The following is a 12,692-nucleotide window of genomic DNA, read 5'->3' on the forward strand; positions in this document are numbered from 1 at the left end:
CCAGAAGTAAAAAACACCAAACTAATTATAAAATGGTAGAGAACATACATCTACTATCAAAGATAATAAAAAAAACCCACTTTTTTATTTTACTCTGCTTATTACTATGTTAAACACCCGACAGTAACCATGTTAGTTTTTACAAGAGATGACTTCTTCTTTCTTTACTAGACTGATCTCCCTTCCCACCCCCTACCCTTCACACAATATCTGTAATAAATCATTTCATGAAACATTTCTTGATTGTCCTTTTGTGGAAGTAATTGTATCTTCCTCTGAATTCCCTTCTGCCTGCACTAATCAAACATACAACTTTTTGCAATATAGTTATTTCTGAATATATCTCATCTCACTCCAACGTGCCTTCTACTTAGCTAGCAATCAAAGGTAGGGTGTGAATGGATGAATGGATGGATGGATGGATGGATGAATGGATGGATGGATGACAATGGGTGAAAAAGAGCAAACTATACAAGCAGCACTTTGCAGCAGGTCTGCATTCTTTCCAAGTGGGTAATGAGATGGGAAAGGATGCCCCACCCATGATAAATCTGACTTCCATGGAACCCTCCCTGGAGATATCTTGGTGGTCATTCTGTCAGGTTTTCTTGGGGCTGAGGAAATAAAAAATGCTTGGTCTCTGATCCTCAGTGATCTCCCCACTCTGTTTTCCAATGATGCAGTATACCAGGGGTTTAGCTCATGTGGCAGTGAAGCCATGGGTTTCTGTTAAATGGCTTCCCGATGTGTATACTTTTAACATCATACACTCATCATACAACTTCTTGAGTGGAAAAGCCAAGGACTGGGGAGTTAGAGGATAAGATGACAGTGCTGTCATGGAGGAAAGAGCTACTGCTTCTTTCTGAGAGTGAAAATGCTGCCTTTATGGTCATATGGCCATGGGTTAAAATGTTCATCATATTTGTATCAGGGTTCTATCTGATGTTAATTACCTCATGTTAAAAGAAAAACTACAAAAGTTCTCATAACCATCCACTAATTTTGCTTGTGAGATCTGCCTAAAATATAATATTTATGAATTATATTAAAGAATTGAAATCTCAGAAACCTAGCATATATCCTTCACTATTACAGGTCTGGAAAAATAATGAAAACCTCCCTTTACAGTTCTACCATCAAGTGAGGTGAGAAAACTCAAAATAAACAGAAAACTCTTCTTTCTCTTGAAACTTAAAGAAACTTAAACTAAACCCTTTGGTGTAACCTCTAGTCACAGAAGGTTTCTGGTCCTTTTCTTTTTCCAGAATCAATAACAATCTCTTAAATATTTGACATTCAAGTACAATTTTAAGAATACATTATATTAACCTCACTAGTAAAATAAAGTTATCCATACTTCAGTTTCTTTGTGCTGAACAGTCCCGTGATTTGGTTCCCAAAATATAGTAGAGGTAGTGGAAACGTCTAGAAAATTTAAAAAGGGATAACAAAACTCAATAATAAAGACAGCTAAAACAAGGACCTTTTCAAACAGAAACAGTTTTGTTTATATGATCAAATTATTTCCACTTAAAACGTAAGATTAGTTTTCATACACAAGTTTGGCCCCCATGAAGCACTCAATCAACATTATTCCTGGATAAATAACACTAAGCAGAAAGAGAGAGGGAAGAATGGAGGAGGAGAAAAGAAAGAAATATGAATATGATCGAACCAAATGGAACAGAAATATCATTTACTTTAAAATATGATAATGTAGTGCCTATGGCTCTAATGTCAGCAGGAAAAGGAAAGGCATTTCATCCTCAGATGGAGTCAAGCAGAGGCAGACAGAAAAATAAGAAAATAAGCCCAAAGAATAATGAATGCAGGATACACTGGCTAGATTAGATGGATGTAGAAAATATAAAATGGTTGTACTCCCAACAAGTGTTCATTAATTAAAACAGAACACAAGATTTCTAGGGGCTTTTTTCTCCTTAATTTTAAAGAGATTGTGGAACTTTTTAAAAATACACATTACTACGTTTATTCTTCACCTTCATTATACCCACTCTGGGTTGGGAAATTTCAAAGCTGCAATTTTCAAATACGTAAGGGACTGGTAAAAAAATACATACAGTGGCTTCTTTTCAGAAAATAAGGTATTACTTTTTTTTTTTTTTTTTTTTTTTTACCTTTCGAGGTACATTTCTGTCAAGGTCAGGAAACTTGACTACTCTGAGCGCCTTTCCCACCCAGAGAACTGCCACTGTGGCCACCATCTGTAAACAGAGAACACAGATTCACTGTTCTACATATAAAGACACACACAGAAGTTCCAAAGACAGAAACCACGTAATGCTGAAGATTCCAACTAACCTGGCCAAGTCCAACACATAGTGAGGAGGGAAATCTACAAAAACGGTAGAGAAAAAATAACAGGGTCAGAAAAAGCTCTGCGCAATTTGCACACTGGCAAATTTTGATACATAACACACCAATGTCTACCCCTTATCCAAATGGCAATCGGTGAGAAAAATCCCTGCCGGTTGTCAGGCAACCGGTGATTTTGCAGCCTCGGGCGGCCACTTGTCTCATCTTGTCCGATTCTACAATTTCAGTCGGCTGCCTGCAACGGATTTTTCATGGAAGTGAAGACATACATCTCTTCAACGGTTTCACACCTTTAAAACAAAAATGCTTCTGCCTCAGAGTCCAGTGGCAGCATCAGAATCATCTTAAATGGGCTTGAGAACGCGCGTACTTCCCCGCAGGCTGTCACCTGAAGCCCCGGACCTCGGCCCAGGCTGCGGGGAAGGGAGGACATCCCTCGCCCTGCTCCCGGCTTGGCATGCACAGGAGCCAAAAAGTCACGAAGCAACTTCGCTCCGCCGCTCGGAAGGGCAGGGTTTCCAGGGCGCTGCACGGCAGGCAGGGCAGGTGCTTTCCGAACGCGGCCCTGAACGCGTGCCTGGCCGTCCGGAGCCCCGAGCTCTGCGCTGGGAGCGGGACGCCCACCACGGGGCCGGGGCGTCAGCCGGCTCCGCCGCCCCGGCTGCGTGTCAGCTGCCCGCCCGCCCTGCCCGGCTCCCGCCCAACTTTGTTCAGCTTCAACTTTGCAGCCAAAGTCCAGGAGCCGGCGCCCAGCCGCCGCCGCCCGCTCCTCTCCGCGGCCTGGGCCGCCGCCGCCCCGGCCCTACCTGTAATTGGTGAGCACGCTCTTGTTGACCACCACGATCAGGAAGGAGCTCACGCCGTAAAAGCCGGCGGCCAGCAGCTTCAGGAACACGGTCAGCGTTTCGGCCGACGCCATCCCCAGCTCCTCCTCATGTCTGAGTGTGGAGGATTTCGCGGGGGCTTCTCCTTTAACCCGGGCATGCTGACGTCTATGAACTTCCGCCATGGCTGCGGCGGCGGCGGCGGCGGCGGCCTGCGAGGGGGGCGGCTGGCGGCGGGGCCGAGCGGCGCGGGGCTCTGCGGCTGCAGCTCGCGGGGAAGCCGGGGACCGGGGCCCGTGCACTGAGCCGGCTGCGCTCGCCGCCTCGGCTCCCCGCGCGGCAGCCGCCCGTCCCCGCCCAGGGGCAGGGACGCTGGGGTTCACACGCCCGGGGACTTTGGTCGGGCATTGTGCAACGCGGGGTCAGAGGGTACGCGCCGCGCCAGCTCGGCCTGCGCAGGGGTTGGAGAGGGCCTGGAATGGGGGCAGTGGCGACCCTGAGTCCGGGGCGGAAAGGGAGAAGAAGCCAATGGGGAACACTCGAGGACCCCGGGCGCCAGGCAGCAAAGCACGGCCGCCGAACGACGCGGCCGCCTCGCGCCTGCGCACGAGCCCGCGCCGGGTCTCTCCGCTGAGGCGTACCTGGGCTGGGGGTGGGGGGCTAAAAGCCGTATTCTCCAGAAAACTGCCGCAAAAAAAAAAAAAAAGCAGATCCTTCGCCACTCGGTGGTTAACAGGTGGCTGGTTAAGTGGTTAACACGATAAGTGTGTCTAGACTCATTCTGAGTGCTCTTTTGGTCTCTCTTGCATAGGGCCCAAGCTCTTCAAAAGTATCAGATGTGGATCAAGACTAAACACTCAATAAATATTTTAATTTTGCGTTGCCTCAGATTTCTTACGGTTTCTGAATCCAAAAACACCAAACAATATTTCCTTGCAGATCAAAGGAGATTTTTTTAAAGAAAATTATTGACATATCCAAAAATTAGCAAGATAATCAAGTGGCTTGGGGATTGGTGAAGGAGCAAGGTGTGTTGGGACCTGAGTTCCAATTCTAGGATTCCTAGAAATGCCTCCTCACTAACTGTGCTCGAGGGCCAGTTAGTTGATGTCTCTAAGCCTGCATCTCCTCATCTCTGGATATAAACCAGAGTTAGTTTTCATAAATGGTAAACGTTATTATATAATAAAAATCACTATTATCAGCTTAAGCAAAGAAATGACATCTAATTTTAGTGTCAAGAAAAAGTACTTTGAATTGTTTATGTAAATGTTTGTTTATGAATTATTTATGTAAATAAAATATCTTTAAAATTTTGCCATATTTTAATATTGTCAAAATATACATAACATAAAATTTACCATCTTAATCTGTTTTTTATTATGGTAAAATATGCATAATATAAAATTTGTCATTTTAACACTTTTTGGGTGTACAATTCAGTGGCCTTAAGTTCATTCACATTGTTTTGGAATTCTTAACACCACGTTTTTCATCATCTCAAACTGAGATTATGTAGCCACTAAACAATAACTCCCATTCCTCTTTTCCCCTATCTTCTATTAACCACTAGCCTACTTTCTGTCTCTGTAAATTTGACTATTCTAGGTAGCTCAGATCAGTGGAATCATACAGTATTTGTCCTTTTGTGTCTGACTTATTACATTGAGCATAACATTTTTGAGTTATTCTGGGAACACCTGTTATTTGAATGTTTCTTAGGAAAACCTGGCACACAGGATGAAATTCTTAACATGGTCCATAAGGGCTTAGATGATGCGGCTCCTGCAAGCCTCACCTTTCCCTCTCTAAGCTGCAGCTAAATCAAACTATAGCCAGTCCCCAAAAGAACGGTGGGTATTCTTGTGTCTTCACTCCCATTATTCCTTCCTCTACCTCCCCTCCCCTGTCTCCTGAAGAACGCTTACTTTTCCTTTAGTATTTAGGCAAAATATTATATCCTTTCTGTGAACCTTCCTTCACACTGCCTCTCCTTGCCCTCCACAGAAATGACATCGTTCGTTTGTGCCTCTCCCATCTCATCTTTGTGCATCCCTTTTACAGAGGCTCTGGAATGATGTGTTTCCATGACAGTCTGTTCCACTACATAATGAGCTCCTTGAGGACTGGGTGAGGCAAGGACACCTAGCACAGTTTAGATGTTTTTGCTGAATGAATCCATGAATGATCAATGAACTTTTTAACAGTGAGGAAAATGGCCACATTTCTTCCTTAACTGCTAGCAGCAAAAGAAAAATAACTAGAAAGTGTATTTTGAGAAACATCCCTTGTGAAAAAAAATTATTATGAAAATAATAATGTCCCTCATAACAAAAGAAAATAAGCAAAAATGACATGTATCACATAACTATCTTGCCCTCTTCCTTTCTTACCCTAATCCACTTTTCAGAGAAAGCAGCTGCCAACCATTTAGAGGCTCTGCTTAGAGCCATTTTCTGTCCATATACAAATACAAACATACACACATACATATGCATATACATACACACATGTATTTTTATATATTTTTCAGCACAAATGCAAAGAACCAGGTAAGAACATACCAGGTAAGATCCTCAAGCCAGATACTGCCTCTGACACTAGTTTTGTGACCTCAGGCAAGTTACCTGAACTTACAGTGCTTCAGTTTGCTCATCTGTAAAACAGAGATAACAGTAGCACCCACATCATAGTGCAGGGATGAAACACTTCACAGGTGTTTCTAATAATAGTAATTACTATTATTATCATTATTATTAGGCAACCTTCCTCTTTTCACGTAGGATTCCTTGAAGGCCTTTCTGTGGCAGCACAGAAACTCTACCTCATTCTCTTCAATGGCTGCAGAGAATTCTTCTAGCCAGATGCAACCTAATTCATGTAGCCCTTCCCATGGACATTTAAGTTATTATCATTTTTTTCAGTCTATAAACAGTGCAGCTCTGATTATCCTTGTTTCAACTTTGTACAGGTATAAGTTTCTAAAAGTGGAATTGCTTAATTAAAGACTATGTTTGTTTTTTTAATTAACAGAATGAACAAATTGACCTCCAAAGAGATTATACAAATTTTATATTACCACTAACACTGTATGAAAAGGAGACTTTCTTTTATAAAGTCGGATGGCAATAATGGAGACCACTGAAAGAGGCCAGATAATAGTTCAAGTGCTACCCAGTGGAGTAAGAAATACCAGGTAGAAATTTCTACAATGCATCAACTGCAATGACACATTATTTTCATAATGAAAACAAATCTCCCAAAATGTACTAATCCAAGAAACTACTGTTGTTTTTCTCAGCATGATTACATAACTTATAAACAAATATTTATTAAAACCTACCATAAACACACCAAGAACCGTGTTGGATTTTCTCAACTCCAGTAGTGATTTGTGGACCCTCAGTAAAATGCTAAGTCCAATGGAGTCAAGCATTCTTTTCAGGGTCCCATAAAGATAAGATAGGTACCCACAGTATAGTAGGGTTTTTATTATAGGTATTTAGACTTTTAGCTATTTTAGGTACTCAAATTGTTTCCTAACCTTTGTAGTATTAATCACAGAATTATGTGGGGAGTTTATACATAATGTGATAAAACTGAAGACTGAAACATATCTAAAAAAGTTGTATAAGATTGGAAAGACTGAATTTAAATGTTCTCATAGATATACAAGCCTATTCTCTTTGGAAATGTCAACATTATTGGTTGATATATTTTATATCTTGCTAGGGGTGCTAGCAGAAAAATCTTCTTTGTAATTAAATCATGCCTTTTTTTTTTATCAAAATATTACTCTAGTCAACATGTTTCTCTGTGAAGGAAATTGGTTCTATACACTATTTGTTACTATGACTCAGATTATTTCTTTTCCCTACACTTCTTGCTTTCCCTGGCTCCCTTACCCTTCTCATAGTGGAATTTATGTAGGCCTTTTTTGGTGTTCACCTTTACTTACCAATTTCTTGTTTCATTGCCAGCCTAGATCACAGCCCATGACCCACTGTGTTGCACCACTGATTACATTACGGCCAGGGAGGAAAGGTCATAGGTGTTTCCTATTTGAACAATGTTTCTAAAACTCTGAGAACCAAAGTGTACAGAAGGACTGCTCTGCCATGCCTCATACTTCTCTGTGTTGGGCTGAACTTACTGATCACTGATGGTGAGCCTGGCAATGTAGTAAATTGAAGTTCATGATCGCATTTCATTCTTACCGCTCTAGGAAGTAGGTATGGTGAAACAACTTACAAACAGGAAAACAAAGGCTGAGTAGGAGTATTAGGTGTGCCTGGAGTCTTAGAGTTCTGAGTGACTGTACAGATTTAGCCCCAGTCTGTTCCACACTTAGTTTGTGCTCCTCCACTAGACACACCTGCCTCGTTTGAGGTAGGTGGATGTATTTGCTTTAAAGCTCTGGCAGTGCCATTACTTCCTTCAATGACCAAGCTTAGTGTTCATCCACACTATGAAGAAGAATAACCAGGACGTAGAAACAAGTCTCTTAAAGTCATAGTCACTCATGACTCATTCACAAATACCATACCAGACATCAACTTAGGCATTGAAAGTACAGAGTTGTTTCAAACTCAATATGTTAACAACTGAACTTCATACAAATCTATCCAAAGTCATCTTCTATCTTTGTGAACTGGCCTCCTACCCACCTATTCACCATGGCTCTGCCTGATCTATAACCACCTCCAATCACTCTTCAGCTCACACCAAAGTAGTTTTATCCCCTCTGCTGCACTGAAGCTGCTCACCCCTAAGTCACCAATGACCCCCAGAAAAATAAACCCAGCCGACTCTCAGTCCTTCTCTTGCTTGACCACTTCACAGCTTTTGCAGTGCTGAGCCTGTCCCTTCCGTTAGCTACACTCTCTTCCTTGACTCCTGGGACAACACACTCTCTGAAGCTCCTCCTGGTTCTCTGGATACCCCTTCTCATTTGTCTTTGCTTGTTCCTCTTCTTCTACCAGATATTTAAAATAAAGTTTCACATTCTTCAAGGCTCAGTCTTGGTTTTCTCTTTGATTCTAAGTATTCTCACTAAATAATCTCATCCCTTTCCATGGCTACAATTATGACTTATCACTTTGTCAGCACTTCCTAAATCTACTCATGTGTGTTCTCTTGAACTCCAGATTTGGATATCCAACTATCTCCTGAACATCTTCACTTGGATGACTCTCTCCGAAGCTCTTCAACACATCTAAAACTAAACTCACCCTTATCCCCTCAACCCCAGCAAAATGCTTCTCTTCCATTGTTCCCTAATATATCAGGTAGTGAATCCTGACCAGCTGAGATCCTGGCTATCTTAGCCATTCAAAAGGCTTACTACTTCATGTTTATCAGATCCAATTAGCATAAGTCAATCCCTGTTGATTTTGTATGTGAATGTTAAGATGATCCAAGATCTTATGGCAGAGAGTAGGAGATTTGATGTAACACTGAGGCAAGACTGTGATGGTGTACTCCTGACCCTGCCATTTAAGAAATAAACTGCTTCCAGTTGGTCCTTATAAGCTGATGAAAAGAAAAAAGCATTTCCATATTAATAGCTGCATACTAGGTGTCAGGAGCTGTAGTGTGGATCTGCCTCCGTAAAAATGCTACATGTGGGACATTAACTAAAATTGGAGTCGCTTCTCGAATAAGTTTATAATCATCCTCATATATTTTTCAGGGTCTGCCTTCTATGTTGGACAGTCAACTTAAATGGAAACATGATAGGTATCACCACTCATGCAACTTTCCAAGCTTTGATGATGGCACTAATCTCTGCAGTTCCTCTGAAGATACACTATTCTTTTTTGTTTCCATCCTAGTAGGATGGGATAGTTCCAGAGGCTTCCTCTTTCTACAATTATGGTCTTTATTCCATGGGTCAAAGAACCAATGTGAGGATTTTGCTAGTTGCCAAGTATATCTATTATGTCTAAACATTTATCTCTCTTAATTATACATTCAAGAGCTAGATAAATAACTACAGTAGATCTACAGATCTACTGGGCCCACTGTGGTTGAGATTTGGTCTAAGACTCCAATTATCACCTGACTTAGCCCCCAGTTTCACTGGTAGTCTAGAAAGATGTGGGCAGCCAGGAATTAGCATCAAGTAGCTAGTGTTTGGTAATCCTCAAAAGGGATATTTCCTTTTCTCCAGTACACAGTCACTCTAGTAGATGACTGCAGGTGCCTTTGAAGAAGACTTGGTGATATATACACAAGTGTACATGTGTGCCATGATACAGGAGTCTTCCTCAAGGAGACCTAACTCCCCCTTCAACCCAAAGGTTTTGATTCTATTAACTGGCTTATGTCTGGAAACTGAGTGAGAGACTGTGACTCCCCATTTCAGAAACTCAAGTTAGATTTTTTTGCTGTCAGTCTGGTTTTTCCTGTTATATACATTAAGCACCTTTTTAGTAGGCTTCTTCTCTATTACATTCTTAGGGGTGTTGTAATCAATTAGCCACTGCCAAGGATTCCTGGGGATTATAACATTCTGGTTACCACCATGTGACTGCTTTCCTTTTATGGTAAATATGCCCACCTCACCTTTGGTGGTTAAGAACTGCTACTTGCCTCTGATACTCCAGGACTTCCACCATCTATACTGTAAATAGGGGAGCCCACCTCAGTAGTGTAATTTCCCATCGTTATGCCTGGCTTACGGAGAACAGCCATGACAGAACTTCTCAAGGATGCACGTGTTCTACACACTAAGATGTTTCTCAACATGTTGATGATGGGAGTGTCCTCTGGATCCTCTCAGGATGTAGTTGAGAGATGGGTATATAGATTACTCATGATAAAGGCATTCCAATACCCCTGTCACCTAAACCTTGGAATTCGTTCATCTGCATTATAATGGAGGAAGTTTTATCTCAATCTCATTAAACAAAGGCCACCTTCCAGCCCAGGACTCAGTCAACTAATAAATTAAAGTGTTGGAATATTTCCACCTGCATAAGCTAACAAATTAAATCCAAAACTTCTGGTGTAAATTTAGAAAATCTGGCTTTTGTGTGTGTGCGTGTATATAAACTGCTTCCTCCTGTGTCAGACTCTGCACCTGCTCCCCTAGAGCACGCTGACATCTGACCTAGTTATGGAGTTAGTGGATCACTCTCAAGTGAAGAAAGGCTAATATCCTCAGACACAGGAGGACAAGCTGCTTCCACTGTCAGAAGAGGCTCAGAGTGACTTGAGAATTCAAAATTCTCAACTTGATCTAAGTCCAAGCAGAGGTAGCCCCACTTCAAGTTTTAGAGTCCTCCTTCCCTATCATTTTCCTAACTTCTTCACGAGAGACCTGGCAAGTTACTATACTGAACAGGACAAATACAGAACTTTTCCATCGTTGTAGAACATTCTACCAGACAGCTCTGGTCTAGAAGATTTCAAGATTCTTTTTTACCTCTGAGGTCCTATGCAAATCAATAAAAAAAAAAAAGAGGAAAAGAGCAAGATAGTAAGGATGCTGACAGAAAGAAAAATAAGGCACAAGAATGAAATAGAATTATATTGAGAGCCATCAGTGACCAATTATTGTCACTAAACATGTGTAGTTCATATCTGAAACAGACAGCCCATTTTTTGATTCTCACACAGAAGTGCAGTGTTTGGATCAAAATAACTATTGATCAATATTAATTAGGCAAACTGACAAACTAAATGCCTTTGGAATCTACATTGTGACTACTTGTCTGATTACTTCTTTGTCTTCTTCTTGCTGTCACCCACCTGCTCTAGCTATAAATACAGTGCCTTACCTTTTTTCTGGGCAGAGAACATATATAATGAATGTTTTCTTTAGAGTGAAATAGGCGGTAAATAGGATTTACATTTAATAATATCCCCTCAGCTTTAATAATGAGTGGTTTTGATTCTCCCTTTGGGAACTGAAATAAAACACCTTCCTGCTCATACCACACCTGTGCCTAATCCTGGGCACCTGACTTCTGGAGAAAAATGAAGTGTCTCTGACGTCTCTAAATATCTGAATGGCTTCCAGGCAGAGGAGGAATGTTTTGTAAAAATTATCCATTTGTAGAAACAAGAAAGGTGACTACTAGATGTCCTTTTAGTGGAGTGCTGGGAATTGTTGGATGGATCCTTGAAGGATTAGTTAATTCTATAGGGGTATGCACCTTTGATTGGTTTTCTATTTAGAAGAGGTTAACTTGTAGATAATCAACTGTAATGCAAGTAAGTCTTGTCCATAGCAATCCAAATACATTTTATCTGTAGAGATATGATTGATCCCCTTCTGGTAGAAAAGATAACCCTAAAGTTTTAAATTTATTTCCCTTTAGGATGTTAACCAGCTTTGCGTTTATTACTAGCATATTCACTTTAACATTCTTTTGGCTGGCGTATACATCTGTCTTCATATTTTCTTTTGAACTAGTTTTAATATCTTACTTTTTACTCATTAATGGGATGAATAAAAACCTTTGACTTGTGCTCATTTTATATTTCCATGAGAGTCATGCCTTTAACTTTTTGAAAGTTATACTTTTTCTATTTTCCCCAAATGAGAACTTTGGGATCCTTTTCACCAAATTCTTTTCACTAAAAAGAAGGAAGGAGGGAGGACGACGACGACGAGGAGGACGAGGAGGAGGAAGAGAGAACAACTATATATTTTCTTTTAAACTAACTTTTGCTGTTGAAATGAAATGGCTTCCTTTTCATTATTTTTTACTTTATAGTTTGTGTTTTCTTCTTTATCCTTTCTTTATTTTCAAATAGTTAATATATTTGGATTGTTTTATTTTTATTCCTTTTTATTGGGTGGTTATTAAAAAGTTCTCTACATTCATTAGAAGAAAAAAGTTAAGTGTTCTTGTGTAGCCCAGCACATAGTCGATTTTCTATGGACAAACTCAAAAATTTATTTTCTCTGTTTCAAGGAAGAAAAGAAACAGGGGTCTATATCCATTACACCAATTTTATTAAATGCATTATGTAATTACTCTGTATCCATACTTTCTTTGTTTTGTTTCACCTGTTTAACTCTGAAGGAAGTGAACTGAGGTCTTCTACTATAATTTTATTTTAATTACATTCTACTGGGATTTCCAATAGCTTTTGCTTTATATTATTAGCCACTTTGTTATTTGGCACATATATAGTGCACCAAAGATGCTGTTACATCTTTTTCAGATATAGCATTTTTATTATTACATAAGGCACAAGGTCATTCTTTGTCATATTTATTGTTTCTAACCCCGAATTTTAACATCTGCTATTAATAATGCCATTCAATTTCTTTTTGTTTCATTAGTCTCATATCTCCTTCCCCACTACTTTATTTTCAAGCTGTCTTCATTGCTTTAACTGTATTTCTTATAGTTTACAATTGTCCTTTTGCTTCCACAGGGGATTGGTTCCAGAATCCCCCACATATACCAAAATCTATGGGTGTTCAAATTCCTTATATAAATCGATGTAGTATTTGCATAAAACCTATGCATATCCTCTCATATACTGTAAATCATCTCTAGATTGCTT

The 12,692-nt window shown here is 40.3% G+C and overlaps 2 protein-coding genes across 3 annotated transcripts in view; both read right to left on the reverse strand.

Annotated features, from left to right (window-relative positions):
• Positions 1-4,021, reverse strand: part of SLC35D1 (solute carrier family 35 member D1) — a 47,206-nt gene extending 43,185 nt beyond the window's left edge. Inside the window, exons 1-4 of one of the 2 annotated variants that reach the window (XM_032494538.1) lie at positions 3,147-3,462; positions 2,326-2,359; positions 2,142-2,228; positions 1,361-1,428 (exon numbers count right to left, since the gene is read on the reverse strand). In XM_032494538.1, coding sequence (XP_032350429.1) covers positions 1,361-1,428; positions 2,142-2,228; positions 2,326-2,359; positions 3,147-3,349 — 392 coding nt within the window. In that variant the 5' untranslated portion in view covers positions 3,350-3,462. Of the gene's footprint in view, positions 1-1,360; positions 1,429-2,141; positions 2,229-2,325; positions 2,360-3,146 lie in introns of both variants that reach the window. The other variant, XM_032494539.1, reaches the window with a different exon arrangement.
• Positions 4,022-5,741: 1,720 nt separating this feature from the next.
• Positions 5,742-12,692, reverse strand: part of C13H1orf141 (chromosome 13 C1orf141 homolog) — a 159,039-nt gene continuing 152,088 nt past the window's right edge. The window contains exon 14 of the mRNA XM_032494545.1: positions 5,742-5,820. Within this exon, the coding sequence (XP_032350436.1) occupies positions 5,788-5,820 (33 nt within the window). The 3' untranslated portion in view covers positions 5,742-5,787. The remainder of the gene's footprint in view (positions 5,821-12,692) is intronic.

The sequence above is a fragment of the Camelus ferus genome, chromosome 13 (assembly GCF_009834535.1).
Source record: "Camelus ferus isolate YT-003-E chromosome 13, BCGSAC_Cfer_1.0, whole genome shotgun sequence".
NCBI classification, from domain to species: Eukaryota; Metazoa; Chordata; class Mammalia; order Artiodactyla; family Camelidae; genus Camelus; species Camelus ferus.